The sequence below is a fragment of the Protopterus annectens genome, chromosome 15.part0 (genome assembly GCF_019279795.1).
Source record: "Protopterus annectens isolate FY-2018-M chromosome 15.part0, PAN1.0, whole genome shotgun sequence".
In the NCBI taxonomy this organism is placed as follows: Eukaryota; Metazoa; Chordata; order Ceratodontiformes; family Protopteridae; genus Protopterus; species Protopterus annectens.
This window is the reverse complement of record NC_056749.1, coordinates 473,457,533-473,477,301: the sequence shown is the minus strand read 5'-3', so window position 1 is coordinate 473,477,301 and position 19,769 is coordinate 473,457,533. Positions and strand designations below refer to the sequence as shown.

Sequence of the window (19,769 nt, the reverse complement as noted above, 5' to 3'; positions counted from 1 at the left end):
AGCCATTATAGACATAAACAGTTTGTAATCATGGTTTAGAATTGAAATGGGCCTGTATGAAGCTGGATCTAATAGGTCTTTACCCTCTTTAGGTATTACAGCCGCCACCACCACTTTCATCCAGGATGTTGGTGCTTCTCCTCCTCTTAAAATAATGTTAAACAAAACCTTCCTGATCTTTATTGGTGTTTTCCCTCCTAGATTCCAAATTTCTACAGGAATACCATCTATATTCCTGGGGAGTTTCTTATGGATTGGTTATACTTCACCATTTTTATCTCATCTTTTCCTATCCTGTTAGTATTTGAGCCTCATCTACCTCTAACCTTGGCATATTTCATTCTTCCATAAACATTTCCATTTGTACCTTTTCTTAATTTCCATATTTCTCTGTGAATTTTCAAAATATTTCTACTACCTCTACAGGATCTCTTGTTACCTTCCTGCTGTAGGCTCTCTAAGCTTGGCAACAACCCTTTCTACTTCCAGTGTTTCTCCTTTTGATATAATGTTGTGGTTACTCAGTGGTTTAAACAAACCTTCCAGATCTTTGACTTTCTTCCCTTATAGCTTTCCAACGTTCCGCAAGAATACTGTCTATTCCTTTCCTGTCAAATGGTTATATAGCACCATTTTTATCTCATCTCCTCGTATACTTATATTTAGTAACTGAACCTCATCTACCTCTAACCTTGGCATATTTAATTCTTCCATAAACATTTCCATTTGTACTTTTTCTTGATTTCCACATTACTCTGCTTTATACACATTTCCCTAAAATTGCTGAAATATTTCTAATACCTCTACAGGATCTCTGGTTATTTTTCTTGTTATAGGTTCTCTAAGCTTGGCAACAACCCTTTCTTCTTTTCGTATTCTAAGCCATTGTGCTAAAAGCTTTTGTGTTCTGGAGTTAACAAAAAACAATTGCTTAACAGCAATCTTCCTAAACTCATGCTTAAGTAGTCCCTTATTGGCTGTTTAGCACTCTGCAGTTGAACTGTTTCTTGTTCTGTGAGATTCCCCTTATTCTGCAATACTTCAACCTATGTCAGTCCCTCTAAATAATTTGTATTAATTCTTAAACATCTCTCTCTCCTTTTATTTCTACCCTGTTTTTAAACTCCACTTTAATATTATCCCACTCCACTTTCATTTTATCTCGCTGCCTAGCTATATTTTCTGAAGAAATTTTAATCTGCCCTAATAACTCCAGAATAATTTCCACTACCCATTTCTTAAATTCCTTTCTGTTTAACAGATATGTAGGGAAGTGCCAGTGTCTCATTTTTACTTCATTACCATGGATTTTTGTTTTAGTTATTATTGGTGCTTGATCTGAAATAGTTATTGGATGTGTATCAAAACTTTCAGTTTATTACACGTGCTCCTGTGAAATATAATTCCTGTATAGCTTACAGCAGTGGTCGCAGCTCATCTCAGACTGTAATGGTTAGGAGTGCTCCATTACCTGGAGGACTGGCTCATCACTGCTCCTACTAAGTGTCTTCTAGTCAGGACCAGAAACTGCCTTCTCCATCTTTGCTCGCCGTTAGGTATAACAGTGAATCAGGAGAAATCACATTTTTCTCCAGTAAAGACTTTGGAGTTTATAGGAGCTCATTTAGATACCACAACACAGATAGCAATGCTGCAAATGAGCAGACTTGATTGTTTTGTCGATTGTCTTAAAAGGGAAAATGTCTGAAATACTGCTTAAATTAAGAAATTCTAGTGGCATCATTTTTACAGTTGTTAATTAGTGACTCCAGTTCTGAACTACTGCTTAAGTAAGGGATTAAAGGAGAGAGTATTTGCACAGCCAGGTTCTACAGCTTCTATCTTGCCAGATGCCATCAGCCAGACTGATTCTTCAGCTATTGGTTTTGATGGCACCTTCCATTACCTTAGATCCCTTGGCAAGATGTAACATGATAGATGCTCTTCGTGTTTCACTGTTGCAGTCATTACGTTTGGGTTATCCTGCTGGCAGGTTGCCCTCAGTCGGCCTGAATTCCAAAGTCTTGGGTCCTGCGTCAGTTGCTGTCGCCTTTTCACTGACATCAGTTTGTCAGGGGTATAAAAGATGCAGCTGATGCCATTTTATTCAGTCTTTCTTGCCGCGCGGTGCCCGAAGCAGAAGCAGTTTGCAAGTGCCGGTCGGCCGACTCCTGAGATTTTCGTGTACGAGTTTCAGATCCGAAGTCTTAATTAAAAGCTAAGTACCACATTGGGGAATTTTTTTTCTTTCTCCAGACCAATGTCAGAAAAAGTTAATAATTGTATTTCTTGTGGGAAGCAAATACCTCATAAGGACTTTCATTCTTACTGTATTCCTTGCCTAGGCCCTGACCACAACGTTGCTAGTTGTCAGTTTTGTGCTAGATTTAACCAATGCACTATTAAGCGTCTGTATGATTTTGCATTAAGCTATTTTGGGCGAAGATTTAATTATACAATGTCATCGGACAGCCATCCGACTACTGGAGTTCACAAAAAACGCAAAGAAAAAGAAAATGACAGGCATCCGAGGTCCAAGACTGACGACAAAGCTTCTCCTAAGCAAGTCGCCGGTTCTCAGTGAGGCGCTTTCGCAGCCCCTGAGGCCCGCTACTTTAGAGTTGCAGGCCGCTACCGACTCCCACGTGGAGTTGGCCACGCCGCTGGAAACTCAAGGTATTGGAGCCTTGGAGATTATTCCCTCAGATGGGTCCGGAGCCGCTGAGCAGGCATCAGCTTCTGAGGGTGTTTTCAGGCCTAAACAATTATATATTAAACTGACTTCAAAGACTAAAACACCTTTAAAGGCAAAGAAACAAGTTCACCAGCCACAAGGACAGGCCTCCATGCCCAAAAAACAGATGCTCAAAATGGCTGAAGACTTAATTACCTTGATCAGGGGTTCCCATCCCCCTCCTCATAAGAGGCCTAGGCAAGAGACAGACTATGAATCTTCAGATCAGGTTTCCATTTCTTCTGATTCCTCTTCTGATCAGGAATATTCTATTCCCCCCTATGAGGATTCTGATGCTGAAGAATCAATTCCTTCAGCTTCTCCTCCTGAGGACTGCTCTTTTGGGGAAACCTTGCATACCATGAGGGAGCACTTCCACTGGGAGAGCCAAGATTTTTCAGAATCTAAGAAAAGGCTCAGAGATTTCCTTTTACTACCTCAACACAGGCCTCTAGCTATTCCACCTGTGTTGAACATTGTAGATGATGTGTTCTCAGAGTCTAGTCTGACCCCTGACTCTTTACCTCCAGCTCCTGTTAAGCCGGACAGATACTACAGGGTCCCTGACTCTCATAAATTCCTTTTCAAAAACCCTACTACAGACCCAGAAACTATTTCCTCAGGGTCCAAAAGGGGTCAAGGCTTCTACTGCAAAAAACCCTACCCCCTCTGACAGGGATTCTAGGGCACTGGATAGATGGGGAAAAAAGATTTACACATCTGCTACTTTGGCTATAAGGGCCTTAAATTGCCAGTTTCATATGCTTAAATATCAGCAATATATCATGACACTGCTTAAACAGAAAATGATGGCAAACTCTGAATGTGCAGAAAACAAAGAAATGCAGGATTTATTGCATGCAGCTGAACAAGTTGGAAAGCATACTTTGCAATGTGGGTTTGATTCTCTGGAGGCCTCCTGCAGGGCCGCTGTTACGGGTTCTGTCATTAGGAGGCATGCTTGGTTTAAAGGAACAAAATCTACCTGACCAAGTTAAAGCAAAATTATTAGATGCTCCTTTACAACATGATACCTTGTTTGGTGTTAAGGCGGAAGAGATGTTAAAGAAAATGGAGGACAAAGCTAAATCTTTGCAAACGGTCAAGGATTTCTTTCAGGTACAGCCACCTTTAGATTTAGCAGACACTGGCCTACAAAGAACTGGTCCTTTCCAGTCTCAGACAGACAGACCTCAAAGGGGCAGATCCAGACGCCCTAGAGACAGCTGCAAACATCCTACAGGTCTAAGCAGTGGAGTGCTTCTACCTCCAAAGGTGGAGAAGACAAAGCACAATCATACAGGAAACAGTCCTAATGACTTCCCCCTGTCTGCACCAAGCACTTACCTTCTGGCAGCACCCTTAGGGGGAAAACTAGCACTTTTGCTCAAAATTGGCACATTATAACCCAGGACAAATGGGTTCTAGACATAGTGTCACAAGGCTACAAGTTTCATTTCCATGCCCTGCCAAGGGCAAACGGTTGGCCAGACCTGACAAAAAATCAATCGGGTGAGGCTCAAAAACAAGTCGTTGCTCTCATGGACATGAGGGCTATTCAACAAGTGCCACAGCAAGAACAGGGACAAGGATTTTACTCAAGACTGTTCTTGGTACCCAGAAAGGACAAAGCATGGAGACCAATACTGGACCTGTCTATTCTAAACACTTTCCTGGATATACCAAAATTCAAGATGTTGACCTTACAGCAGTTTCTGCCCATGCTGGGCAGCAAGGCTTGGCTCGTGACTTTAGACCTAAAAGAGGCATACCTGCATGTCCCAATCAGACAGTCATGCAGAAGATACCTCAGATTCAAGGCTGGCTCAAAGCATTACCAATTCTCTGCACTGCCCTTTGGCTTATCTACTGTGCCCAGGGTCTTCACAAAGTGCCTGGCACTAGTAATTGCTTACTGCAGACAAAGAGGAATACAAATATATCCTTACTTGGATGACTGCCTCATACATGCAGAGAACAAGGACATTCTACTACAGCATCTGACATTTGTGATAAGACTGTTAACATGCTTAGGGTACACAGTCAACAAAAAGAAATCAAAACTAGTACCCTCCCAAGAGATAATATTCCTGGGTGCAAGCTTAAATACAACTGCCCAGATGGCTTATCTCACTCCAGACAAACAAAGGCAACTGACTACCTATTTCAAGGAAATGGCAACAAAGGCCCATTTATCTGCAAGAAAAAATCTGCAGGCTTTGGGCTTCATGGCATCCTGCATCTTACTAATTCCATATGCAAGACTGCATATGAGGAAAATTCAATGGTACCTAAAAAGTGTCTGGACACAACATTGCAACAGTCTGGAAACAATGATTACTCTAAATCCCTGCCTGCAACAGGAGTTTCGATGGTGGGCAAGGGCTTGCCACCAAAACAAGGGACAACCATTCTCACTACCCCCACCCAGGCAGAGCCTAACGATGGACGCTTCAGATTATGCCTGGGGGGCACACATGGCAGGAAGAGGCATTCAGGGCACCTGGTCCACAAACCAAAAGCATCTATATGTCAATCAAAAAGGGATGCTAGATGTTCAAAATGCCCTGACAGCCTTCAAGGACCTACTTCATCCGGGACAACTACTGATAAAGACAGACAACACCAAGGTCATGTGGTACATAAACAAGCAGGGGGGCACTCATTCTTATCCCCTGTGCAGACAAGCCATGGCTTTATGGGACACAGCATTGACTTACCAAGTTCATCTGCAGGCACAATTCCTGCCAGGAAAGGAAAGTACTCTGGCAGATGAACTAAGCAGAAACCTCATGGATCCCCATGAGTGGCACCTGGATCCACAAGTCTTCAGCATGATAACAAAGAAATGGGGATGCCTGAACATAGATCTATTTGCCTCCCCTCAAAATAATCAACTAAAAAGATTCTGCACAAGGACTTATCACAGACAAGCTTGGAAAGTGGACACCTTATCTTTCAACTGGACAAACCTATCAGTATATGCCTTTCCTCCACTGCCTCTCCTCCTCAAGGTACTCCTAAAGGTCAGGCAGGAGAAACCAAAAATGATTCTGATTGCCCCAGACTGGCCACGCCAGTACTGGTATCCAATCTTAATGAACTTGTCCCAATGCCCAGCCTGGACCTTACCTCAAATACCTCATCTACTGTCCCAGCAAAACAATCAGATTCTGCACAGCCAACTCAGGACCCTAAACCTAGCAGCATGGCAGATAATGTAGCCATACAAACCACACCTCTCAGTAAAGTTGTGATGGATGTCATTTTAGAAGCTAGAAGGCCTAGTACTAGAAAATCCTATGCTGGGAAATGGAATAGATTTTGTGCTTGGAACCAAGCTCAAGGAACTGATACAGCTGTCACAAATATTCCTCAGATTTTACAATACTTAACTGAGATGCTGGACAAAGGCCTATCTTTTTCATCAATTAAAATCCATGCCTCTGCCATTTCAGCTCATTGCAATACAGAGCCACCACTCTTTTTTCATCCTTTATTAAGGCAGTACCTCAGAGGAGCCAAAAATGTAAGGCCTCCAAGGAGAACGCCAATACCTGCATGGGACCTCAATTATGTCTTGGAAAAACCTTACCTCCTTTTGTGCCAGCTGCTACTGTGGATATAAAGTTCTTATCTTGGAAAACAGCTCTGCTCCTAGCAATAACTTCTGCAAGATGAGTTTCAGAGCTACAGGCTCTCATGGCTGTGGAACTCTATATCCTTTTTTATCCAGACAGGGTCTCTCTGAGAACAAACCCTACCTTTATGCCTAAGGTGGTATCCAGTTGTAGCCCTTAACCAAACAATTCATTTGCCACCTTTTTATCCAAATCCACAGAACAAGGGGGAGAAAATTCTGCATTCTTTGGACGTACACAGGCAACTTTGATTCTACTTGGACAAAATTAAAGTTTTCAGAAAGACAGAACAATTACTAGTTGCATATGCCACAGCATAACAAGGAAAGGCCATCTCCAAGCTGACTATTTCAAAGTGGATAGGTCACTGCATTCGTTTCTGCTACTCACAGCATGGCAAACCAGTGCCTAAGGGCATTAGGCCACATTCAGCCAGAGCTCCAGCCACTTCTGCAGCCTTTCTCAGGGGAGTACCAACCAAAGACATTTTAGAGGCTGCTACTTGGAGTTCAGTGCATAACTTTACAAAACATTACAATCTGCCTCTTTACTCAAAATCCAGGGCAGGCTTTGCCACTGCAGTTCTGCAGGGCCTCATAGCCGCTCCTAATGCTGTTTAGCTCCAGCCCCCCAACCATAGCTTTGGGACTCCACCCAAATGTAATGACTGCAGCAGTGAAACACGAAGAACATAGTACAGTTGTGTACACTTACCATAAATGTAGATGTTCAAGTGTATTCACTGTTGCAGTCCAGGCCACCCTCCCGCCACCCCTCTTATTTTTGCTGGAACTTATCTTTACTTCTCTAATCTATACAACCTAGGTGGTGTATTTGCTTATAGATGAAGGTAAAGCTTATTTTGGTGCATGTATGTTTTATTTACATAATTTTTAGCCTACTCTTTTGGGGGCACCTGACATCTGGGGTAAGAAAAACTCAATAAAATGGCGTCGGCTGCATCTTTTATACCCCTTATGACCTGACGTCAGGGAAGAGGTGACAGCAACCGACACAGAACCCAAGACTTTGGAATTCAGGCCGACTGAGGGCAACCTGCCAGCAGGATAACCCAAATGTAATGACTGCAACAGTGAATACACTCGAACATCTACATTTATGGTAAGTGTACACAACTGCACTTTCTGTAGTGGATGCTGCCAAGTCAGTGGTCAGTGAGACACCAACCCTTGAGGTTTCAGATTCATTTGACATAAGGTGGTAGATCCAGTCTTCCAAGGTTCACCCTTGTCGACCATTTTTCTTCCCCCTCCTAATCCCGTAGCCATGGCTGCTTCCCAGTGGGGGAGGGGGGCATTATATGGGAAGGATGGTCCAAAGCATGTGGTCCCCATCCGAGGCCTGGCTTCACATCAATGTCTTAGAAGCTGTGAGAGTGTCAGTGGGTAATATCTTCCATCCAGTTCCTAAAAGTAATGCACATACAAGGGAAGTCCAGCGTTTTAGTAGACAGGTTGAGCAGACTGACTCTGCTACCTCACAAGTAGTTCCTCAATCCAACAGTGGCAGAACAAATTTTTCATCAGTGGGGTCAACCATGCTGCAGTCTTTTTGCCTCTCCCGTCAGCACCAAATGCATCAGGTTTTTATCTTGATTCCCCCTAGTTGGGGGAGTCACAGGGAGATGTTCTAAAGCAAGCTTGGCCCCCTGGTCTCGTCTATGCCTTTCCTCCTATCCCACTAATTCCATTATTTTTACAGAAAGCAATGAAGAGGAAGATTGTGGTCTTCCTCACTGTCCCCTTCTGGCTTCAACACATAGGGCACACATTTGATTTATATATGTGGTAATTTACTGGCTGCCATCTGAGACTTAGAAGCCAGACTAGTGGTGAACTTCTGATTATCCATCCATTTGTCTAAGTTGCATGTAAAAAGGGATAGGGAGGAAGTCTGCTTCACATGGATGGGAGTCTGTTCCAGATGTCTCTTTCAACATGTCCTGTTTATGTCGCAAGCAAAATGTAGGTCTTTTAATCTAGCAGTTCTGATACTGTTGCAAGGATGTTAACATTTGCTCTAAAATTTAATTTATTGTCAACTATAATACCAAGTCTCTGAACAAGGTTGCTACATTGAGGATGCAGTTGTTAACTCTGTAGGAGTACAGCTGACTGCTATTCCTTAGATGTTTAACCAGTTCAAAGACCAGGAGAGTACAGTTGTTCAAAGACCAGGAGAATTAAGTTATCCATAGCACTTTCAAAGGGTCAGCTGGTCAGACATACTGGGGTAGGTTTTACTATGAAAAGATGGACTTTTGAGGGCTGACACTGATTTGAATTTGTTTTTCAGTGAAAGTCACTCTTTTCCTCAGTGTACTCTTGTGCTCCTGTAGTATGATTTTTTTTTGCCCTTCATTTACACTTGATTGCTCTGTCAATTGTCTTAGAAGGGGAAATGTCTGAAATATGCTTTAAGAAATTCTAGAGGGATCATTTTTACAGTTGTTAATTAGTGACTCCACTTCTGAACTACCGCTTAAGTGATGGATTAAAGGAGGGAATATTTGCACACTTGTTAATCAGTGGCCACAGAGTTTGCTGTTTGACATTTTTTAAATATATTTAAAGTAGTAATTTTGTTTTATTTGCAGACATTGGTTAAAATGTGTTGCTTTTGTGAATGAGTACATTTTATTTTTTAAAGTAATTTCCTCCACGCAGTCATTCTCAGGCAGATGATTCAATTCTAAATGACAAAAAAAAAACAATGAATATTCATTCCAATGCTTAATTTTAATAAAATATGTTTTTACTTGGCTTATTCTGGTGTGCCTCATCTTATCAGTGTGGTTATTTTGTCATCCCACAGCCATTCAGTCCCCCACATCCATGTTGGGCCTACTGGCCACTCCATTCATTCTCCAGACTATTTCCAAATTTGATGCCAAGGCCAGCATGCATCCTAATGGTGTCCTGGATAATTGTTACTATCCTACAGTCAAACTTTTTTTACTTTATTCTACCCCATATTTCAGTATGTGTGATATAGCTGTCCCCAGGGGACATACAATGGGCAAACTGGGCCACCCTGTCCAGCACTTCCACATGTTGCTACCCTTTGACAAACTGCCTGGGCCCCTCAGTCAAGCACATTGCAGTTGTCATCCTGGCCTCTGTTATGATGTTCCTATTGCCCTTCATACCCCTATCCTTAGGATGAGAATTGTCATCCTCAGTCACCCAAACTGCTAATCGAACATGCATTGACTGAGGTGTATTTTGGGCTTTATCCTTCTCTGCTTTGAGAATGATACAAGTGTTGTGAGTTTACATGCAAACCCAACACAGTGTGCTTTGGGGATAATTAATAACAGAAAAAACGTGGCTACCAACACCTTGCTATGTAGACTTTTCCTGAGCTAGAAAAATCCAAATGTAGTGAATCATATGATATGAGGGGGCCAGGGCAAATAACCAAAGAAAATATGATTTTTTTTTTTTTTTGCATTCTCCTCCCCTAGAGTCATCCCACAGCCATTTCAGTCCCCCACGTCCATGTGGAAAATCTATGTAATGCTTTATTTATCTGCAGCAGTACTGAATTTCTTTTGAAAGGAGAAGACTCTTTGAAATTAGGAAAAGTTTTGTTCAGTCTGTATTTTTCCCTGAAGGCTTTGCTTTCACTGTATGTATTTGTCTTGTATATATTATTTCTATAAGTGTAGAAATTAATGGGGAATATTGTTAGCTTGAGTGTCACAAAAGTCTGAACTCTGTATTCAATTTGAATTGTAGGGAGAAACTGGTTTGCAGGGACCAGCAGGGCCTCCTGGACAATTCGGTGAACAGACGAAAATACCTGGGATGGAAATCTATAAAGGAGAGAAGGTAGAAAATTGAATATGTCACTTTAATCTTTTATCCACACAAACTCACACAGCATATGTCAGCATTTGCATTTGTAAATGTACAAATATATATATATATATGTATATATATATATATATATATATATATACATATGTGTGTGTGTATAGCTGGATATGTGTGTGAGTATGTAATTATATATATGTTAGTACATATGGTCTCTCACTCTCTCTCTCTTTTTCTCCATATATATATATAGATAAATAGATGTGTCTATATAGAGTTACACACAAACATTATGTGTGTATGTGTATATATATATATATATATATATATATATATATATATATATTCACACACAGTACTTGTTTTGTGAAAACAAATTAACGTTACTGAAAAATATTCAACCAGTATACAAGATTCCAGATGCCAATGTTTAATGTAGCAAGAGTGCCAGACACTTTAACTGTAGACACATTGTTGCATGGTGATATATGTAATATAGTGTTGCAGTGTTTATAGTTTCATGTAGTGTGAATCAATACTTTTATTCTGATGTAGTCTTGGCAGTAGGTGTACTTTTCACAGTTTTGTTTACACCTTTTAATCATATCTGATTTAATTAGCTGTTGCAATGAATGAATATTTGATTCTTGTATGTGTTATACTGAATACTGGTTCTGTTTCAGAGGAGGATAAAGCCCTGACTGTGACTCAGATAACCCAAGAGCCATCCAAGGAGGATTGGAGTGAGTTTCCAATGTAGTCTCATTGTGGAGGAGAGATAAACTAGAACAGCATTACAGGCAAAGGCAAAGACACACACACAGACACACACACACACACACAGACACACACACACACACACACACACACACACACACACACACACACACACACACACACCAGAAAACACATTTATGCTGTAGCCTTAAATATGTGCATATAAAGAGGCATGCAGTGGAGCATTGTTTCGGTGTCACATGCTTATCAGGCTGACAAACTGAAGCTAAGGCAGACACTAACCCTAAATGTTTCCATGGATGATGGCCTTCCAAGTTTCCAAAACTGGCTGTCACACAAGGAGGAACACATGGGCTTATCAGTAACAAGATAGCTGATGGTCAGTAAGCACACTAGATAAAAGGACATTAAAAAGTATTACATTGCTTCTTTGCCAAATACAGTTGCTGCAGCACCTATATAAGACAGTGCCTTAACAGTTACAGCTGGGATAAGGACAGAGGTTTTGGTTAGCATTAGGGTTAAGTAATATTTAATGATAGGGTTATAGAGCAGGTTGTAATATCAGAGCTTCAAATGTACACCAGTAGAACAATGTGCATGTTAGAAGGAGTGTGTAATAGTTACTACACTGGGTCATTTCTTCTGAGATCACCTAAATACTCAGTAAAATGTGCAGCACTCATTAAAAAACACTTTACCCATCCTCAGGTGTACTTCGTGGGACTACCAAGAGTTGTCTGCTTCCTGAAAAATGATGAGTTGGATTTGCTCCCATTGACATGCCTCCTAAAGGGGCAAGTAAACCTGTTCAGGTAATCTGACTGGAGGTAAAGTGAGCAATAAAAACTTACTAGGATAAGTTATATCATAACATCAGGAATGCAGTGATAAATCATCCAAGATACAGAAGATGCATATTAAGATGTCATTGTGGTTGGTACTTTCTTGTTTAGAACCACCTTGTTACTACCCAGGTACAGAACAGTATGGGGACTATGTTGTTTAGGGTGCGAATGAAGTTACTTAATTCAGAATTGTGTCTCATATCAGCTGGGGTCCAGTTTTAAAGGTATTCTCAAAAGTATTTGGAAGAATTAGCTACAGTTGGAAGAAGGGATATCAGGGAATGGTGCAGTGTTAGGTTAAAGGGACTAATGTCAGTTCATAGTTTCATACTGGGTTAACATCCACCAGGGTCTTTATAAACCTAGCCATGCAACACAACCTAGATGTTCATCGTGTTACACTGCTGCAGTCATCACACTTGGGTTATCCTGCCATCAGGCGGTCCCGCAGTCGGCCAGAGTTCCAAAGTCGTGGTCCGGCGTCGGTTGCTGTCACTTCTTCCCTGACGTCAGTGCGCCAGTATATGAGGCATCCAATGCCATTTTCTTCAGTCTTTCTTGCCGCGCAGTGCCCGAAGCAGAAGCAGTTCGCAAGTGCCAGTTGGCCGACTCCTGAGATTTTCAATTCGAATTTCAGACCGAAGTCTTCAATAAAGCTAAGTACCCCGTTGGGGAAACCTTTCTTGCCTCAATCCGATGTCAGAAAAAGTTAACAATTGCATTTCTTGTGGGAAGCAAATACCTCATAAGGACTTTCATTCTTATTGTATTCCTTGCCTAGGCCCAGACCACGACATCACAGGTTGTCGGTTTTGTGCTAGGTTTAATACAGGAACTATTAAATGTCGTTTTGATTTCGCCCGACATTACTTTGGTAGGAAATTTAATTATACCATGCCATTGGAGCAACCGACGATCAGCATGCATAAAAAACGCAAGGATAAGGACAGGTAGCCAAGAACCAAACCAGACTCCGGGGCCTCTGCTGGGCCAGTCGTTGGTTCTCCAGTTTTCAGTGAGGTGCCTACGCAGCCCCTGACGACCGATGATTTAGGACCTCTGATGGCTTCCGATTCCCAAGTGGAGATTACTAGGCTGCTGCAGCCTTCATCTTTAGCCCCTTCCGACTCCAGAGTAGAAGGAGATTCCGGTGCAGTTGAAACGCCTTCAGTTGCAGAAGTTGTCTTCAGATCGACTACACTCATCATCAAATCTTATGCAAAGCTGAAAACTCCTTTAAAAACAAAAAAGACTGTACAGCAGTCTCCAGTACAAGGCCCCATGCCTAATAAACAGATGCTTAAGATGGCTAAAGATTTAATTACCCTAATCAGGGGTTCCCATCCCCCTCTTGATAAAAGGCCAAGACAGGAGGAGGATTATGCTTCCACTGACCAGGTCTCAATTTCCTCAGATTCTTTTGAGGAACGGGAATACTCTTTTCCCCCTTATGAAGACTCTGATGCTGAAGAGTCTGTTCCCTCAGCATCTCCCCCAGAAGACTACTCTTTTGGGGAAACTTTACATACCATGAGGGAACATTTCCACTGGGAAGGCCAGGATTACTCTGATTTTAAGAAAAGGCTCCATGAGTTCCTTTTACTACCCCAGCACAGACCACTTGCTATCCCTCCCGTGTTAGACATTGTGGATGATGTTTACTTAGAATCTAGCCTTAACCCAGACTCTCTACCTCCTGCACCAGCCAAACCAGACAGATACTACAGAGTCCCTGACTCACACAAAGTCCTATATGTTGCTGATCCAGAAACCATTTCCCAGGGTCCCAAAGGGGTTAAGGCCTCTATTGCTAAACATCCTGTACCCTCTGAAAGGGATTCCAGAGCACTAGACAGATGGGAAAAGAAAGTATATACCTCATCTACTCTGGCTATGAAGGCCTTAAATTGCCAGTTTCACATGCTGAAATATCAGCAATATCTGATGTCTCAATTAAAACAAAAAAATGATCACACATTCAGAGCATTCTGATTTCAAGGAAATGCAAGATTTGTTGCATGCAGCTGAACAAGTGGGAAAACATACTTTACAATGTGGATTTGATTCATTGGAGGCTTCCTGTAGAGCAGCAGTGACTGGGTCGGTCATACGTAGACATGCTTGGTTAAAAGAACAAACCCTATCTGATCATGTTAAAGCAAAGTTATTGGATGCACCTTTACAGCAGGATGCTTTATTTGGTGTAAAAGCAGAAGAGGTTTTAAAGAAAATGGAAGATAAGGGAAAATCTATGCAGACGGTCAAGGATTTTTTACAGGTCCAACCCCTTCGTTTCAGCAGAAATTGGCCAACAAAAAACTGGTCCTTTCCAGCTTCTGACAGACCACAGAGGAGCAAATACAGACGCCCAAGGGGCAGAGGTCAGTCACAAGGCCCTTACAAGCCTCGACAATGGGGTACCGCAACCCAGAAAGGAGGAGAAGACAGGCCACAAGCTGTCAGGAGACAAACACGACTTAACCCGCAGACTGCCAAGCAAATCTCTCTTGGCAGCTCCCTTGGGAGGAAAATTAGCACTTTTTGCAGACAACTGGCAGATTATCACAAAAGACAAATGGGTCGTAAATATTGTCTCACAAGGATACAGATTCCACTTTCACACTTTGCCAAGGATAAAAGGAATGCCAAACCTGCCACCAAATCAATGGGCAGAGGCTCAAAAACAAATTGTAGCTCTCATGGACATGAGAGCCATTCAACAGGTACCTATACAAGGTACCTATACTCAAGACTCTTTCTAGTCCCCAGAAAGGACAAAGCCTGGAGACCTATTCTGGACTTTTCAATTCTAAACACTTATCTGCAAGTACCCAAATTCAAGATGCTAACACTACAGCAGCTTCTTCCCATGCTGGGTAAGAAGGCTTGGCTAGTAACGTTGGATCTCAAGGAAGCATACCTGCATGTCCCTATCAGACAAAATTGCAGAAGATACCTCTGATTTATTGCAGGTTCAACTCATTATCAATTCTCTGCACTGCCCTTTGGCTTATCTACTGCACCCAGGGTCTTCACAAAATGCCTGGCACCAGTAATTGCGTACTGCAGACAAAGAGGAATTCAAATATATCCATACCTGGACGACTGCCTTATTCAAGCAGAAAGCAAGGACATTCTTTTAAAGCATCTGGCGTTTGTCAAACACCTATTAAGTTGCCTAGGGTACACAGTAAATGAAAAGAAATCAAAACGGTGCCAGCTTAAATACAACGGCCCAGATGGCTTACCTCATGCCAGACAAGCAAGAACAGCTGACTCAATACTTCAAAATGATGGCAACAAAGACCCATCTCCCTGCAAGAAAAATTCTACAGGCCTTGGGATTCATGGCATCTTGCATACTACTAATACCATTTGCAAAACTGCATATGAGGAAATTACAATGGTACCTGAAAAGCGTATGGACTCAGCACAGCCACAACTTGGAAACAATAATACCACTCATTCCCTGCCTTCAACAGGAGTTTCTATGGTGGGCTCAGGCATGTCACCTCAACAAGGGTCAGCCTTTTACCTTACCCACAGCCAGGCAAACTATAACAACAGATGCATCGGATTATGCCTGGGGAGCACACATGGCAGGACAGTGCATTCAGGGCAAATGGTCTACAGATCAAAGGCATCTGCATATCAATCAAAAGGAAATGCTAGCTGTACAAAATGCCCTAACAGCTTTCAAGGACCTCCTACATCCAGGACAACTCCTAATAAAGACGGGACAACACCACAGTGATGTGGTACATAAACAAGCAAGGGGGCACACACTCCTACCCCCTATGCGGCAAGCAATGACCTTGTGGAACACAGCACTGACCTACCAAGTTCAACTACAAGCACAATTCCTGCCAGGAAAGAAAAACACATTGGCAGACAATCTAAGCAGAAACGTCATGGATCCTCACGAGTGGAAACTAGATCCACAAGTATTTGCAATGATAACTCAAAAATGGGGACGCCCAGACATAGATCTGTTTGCCAACCCTCAAAACTACCAACTTCGGAAATTTTGCACAAGGACATTCCACCCACTAGCTTGGAAAGTGGACGCCCTCTCATTCAGTTGGAAAACATTAACAGTGTATGCCTTTCCTCCACTGCCTCTTCTAGCAAAGGTGCTGCTGAAAGTCAGATTAGAGAGGCCACAAATGATACTCATTGCTCCAGACTGGCCACGCCAACACTGGTATCCAATACTAAGGAACATGGCTCATGGCCCACCATGGATTTTGCCTCAAATTCCTCACCTGCTCATGCAGCAAAACAATCAGATTCTACACAGCCAGCTCAAGACTTTAAATCTGGCTGCATGGCAAATTACCTAAGTAACCAGCCAACACTTCTCCGTAAAGCTGTTATGGATGTCATTCTGGAGGGCAGGAGGCCCAGCACCAGGAAAGCCTATTCAGACAAATGGAAAAGATTATGCACCTGGAACCAGGCTAAAGGCCAAAATCCCCTTGTTCCAAACATTCCTCAGATTCTACAATATTTAACTGAGTTGTTGCACAAAGGACTTTCTTTTTCATCTATTAAGATCCACATCCAATGCTAAGACAGTACCTCAGAGAGGCTAAGAACATAAGACCGCCCAGGAGAGCACCAACACCATCTTGGGATCTCAACCTTGTTCTGGAAAAGCTTACACTGCTGCCCTTTGAACCAGCTTTTACAGCTGATCTACAGTTTCTGTCATGGAAAACTGCCCTGCTGCTAGCAATAACTTCAGCACGAAGAGTCTCGGAGCTACAGGCCCTAATGGCAGTGGAGCCTTTCCTCATTTTCCATCAAGGCAGAGTCGCTCTATGAACTAACCCTTCCTTTATGCCAAAAGTGGTATCCAGTGTGGCCCTAAACCAAACCATTCATTTGCCCACCTTTTTCCCAAACCCCCAGACCAAAGGAGAAAGACTCCTGCACTCCTTTGGACATTCACAGGCAATTACGTTACTACTTGGATAAAACTAAGGCTTTCAGAAAATCTGATCAGCTCTTTGTATCCTATGCTGCAGGATCACAAGGAAAAGCTATCTCAAAACAGACCATTTCAATGTATCCGTTTCTGCTACACACATCATGGGAAACCAGTACCTGCTAGCATTAGGTCCCATTCCACCAGGGCTACAGCTACATCAACAGCCTTTCTCAGGGGGGTACCAACCAAGGATATTTTGGAGGCTGCAACTTGGAGTTCAATACACACCTTCACCAAGCACTACCACTTACCTCTATACTCTAAAACCAGAGCTGGCTTTGCCACTGCAGTTCTGAAGGGCCTACTAGCTTCTCCAAACCCTGTTTAATACCACCGCCCATCCTTACCTTTGGGATTCAACCCAAGTGTGATGACTGCAGCAGTGTAACACGACGAGCATAGTACAGTTTTGTACCTACCATAAATGTAGATGTTCAAGTGTTCACACTGCTGCAGTCCAGGTTACCCTTCCTCCAATCCCTCTGACCTAGCTGAACTTTTCCATACCTTCCTATCTGGTTCAACCTTTGTGGTGTATTTGCTTGTAACTAAAGGTATTCCTTGTATTTCCTTTACATGTTTTATTGGCAATATGTTTTGCCCACCTACTTGGGGGCACCTGACATCTGGGGCAAGAAAAACTGAAGATAATGTCGTTGGATGCCTCTTATATATCCCTGCGCACTGACGTCAGGGAAGAAGCGACAGCAACCGACGCCGGACCAAGACTTTGGAACTCTGGCCGACTGCGGGACCGCCTGACGGCAGGATAACCCAAGTGTGATGACTTGCAGCAGTGTGAACACTCGAACATCTACATTTATGGTAGGTACAAAACTGTACTTTTTGTCACAGAGTTCCTTGGATGCCTTTATGGTGGGTTATGTTAGTAAGGAGGTAGATAAGGGTTATGTTTAGTAAGGAGGTAGATAAGGGTTATGTTTGTCGGGTATTAATGTACTTACTGCTGTTCATCAGAAATATGGGGCCAGGCCAGGGGATGAATTTGTAATTTTCCATCCAATGATCAAGGTTTCTTTTGAACAAGTTAGGGATGAGCTCTGCTTTGTGCAGATGGGAAGACTATTCCATAGTGCAGGGTTCCCGTAAGACACACATCGGTCCCTCCAGCAGGTTCTATTTCTGTTGTAGGCAAAATTCAGGTACTTGGATCTAGTGTTTCTGGTGTTGTTTGTCTTGCAGATGTGCAAGAGATCCATCACAGCTGGATTGGAGGATGCCTATTGTGCTAGGCATAAATCACCTCTCAGTAACCTGTAGGAGGAGACTGAGTACACAGACAGGACCTTAAACCAATCTGTGTAGGACAGGGTATTTGTACCCTGGATTCTCCTGGTGAGGAACCTTTGTGGGTGTTCCTATTGTTGCATGTGCCTGTCTAGGTACATGCCAAAGGGGTCACTTACTCAATGATTGGTCTGATAAGGGCTGAGTAGAGTGGTACTATTATCTCCCTGGACCTGGATGCCATACCCTTGTTTATGAGTGGGGTGGCACAGAATGATTTTCTTACTGTCTTGGTTATGTGTTATCAATGCCAGATTACTGTCTGCATATGTTCCCAGATCCCTATCGAGTAAACTCTTAGGGATGTTTTATCGATTAAGTAATTAGCTTAGGTGGACACTTCTCCAAAGGGCACTATAATGCATTTCTTTGCAATTATTTTTAATATGTGGCTTTTGTACTAGTCGTATGTCCTTTTATTCTTATGTTGCCGTATTCCAAATGCTTGGGTTATCCTCTGCTTGCTACCTGAACGTCCTGCCAGTATACAAAAAGCTTGTAGTCAATGCTAGGTACATGGGGCATCTGATGTTGGCCTAGGGAGCTTGGGCTGTAAAAGTGACATCTGCATGTACCTTTCCTCAGAAGTTCTCTGCCGCCAGTCGAACATCAGTGCTTCCTGCCATCTTCACTATTGGATCTTATAGTTTCTAAGATAAGTACCCCATTGGGGCTGTTTCTGATTTCTTTTTGTCACTGCATATCTGTTTAGGTTACATGTCATCCAGGAAGGGAAAGTGCAGGTGCAGTCATCAGATTCCCCCGTAAGGTCGCCCACTAACTCTGCCTTTTCTGTTTAGGGCCCAACCACCTGCCCCCAGAAGACCTGACGGGTTTTACAAGGTCTCTAAAGAGGTGAAATTCTTGATTAAATGACCTGTTGCTGACACTGCCACTGTCTCAGTTTCTGCAAACAAGCCGTCCAAACTACTTCCCACTACCTCTGCCCTTCCCACAGACAAGGACAGTAAGTTCAAGGAGCTCCTTGGAAAAAGGTATACACTTCTGTGACCCTGGCCACCAAGTTTTAGCTGACCTTCCTGACTCACCTTCCAAGGCTCAAATTTCCAGTCTCATTTCCCTGACTTCTCAAGTAACTAGACATTCAATTAGATGCAGTTATGATGCTGCAGAAGCCTCTGCCAGATCTGTAGCCTCAGCTTCTTACCTTAGGAGATATTCATGGTTAAGGCTACAACCCTTGCCCAATGATATTAGAGCTAAATTACTGGCTGCACCCCTGGATAACTCTGCTCTTTTTGGATCAAAAGTGGCTGAGCTATTTAAGGCCCTTCAAAAAAAAGAGAAGGAACGGCAGGATCTAAAACACCTGTTTGTCTCCCATATAGCCAAATTTCACATGAACTATCCCTCAAAGACACAGTTCATTAGGAAACACTCCGCCCCAGTTTCCCAAACTAGGGCAAGAAAAGCACAAGGAAACAGCAGACCCCTTCTAAGCCTGCTCAAATTCATGCCCAGAAACCTCCTTTTCAGGACAAGGCAGGTAGCCTGTGACTACCTGCCTTCACTGCCCCCCTCCAGACTCCATTCTTCTGTCCCTAAGGCTCTCCCAGTGTCTTCCAGTTTGGAAAAACATTACCTCAGACAGGTGGGCCTTTTCCATCAGAGAAAAGGGTTATTTTATAACCCGGATCATTTCCCCTT

At 42.7% G+C, this 19,769-nt stretch overlaps 1 protein-coding gene across 4 annotated transcripts in view; it reads left to right on the top strand.

The window, feature by feature from the left end:
• COL4A5 (collagen type IV alpha 5 chain) overlaps positions 1 to 19,769 on the top strand; it is a 3,591,008-nt gene that overhangs the window by 1,376,547 nt on the left and 2,194,692 nt on the right. For all 4 annotated transcript variants that reach the window (XM_044057208.1, XM_044057205.1, XM_044057207.1 and 1 more), the window contains exon 14: positions 10,137 to 10,229. In XM_044057208.1, the coding sequence (XP_043913143.1) occupies positions 10,137 to 10,229 (93 nt within the window). The remainder of the gene's footprint in view (positions 1 to 10,136; positions 10,230 to 19,769) is intronic.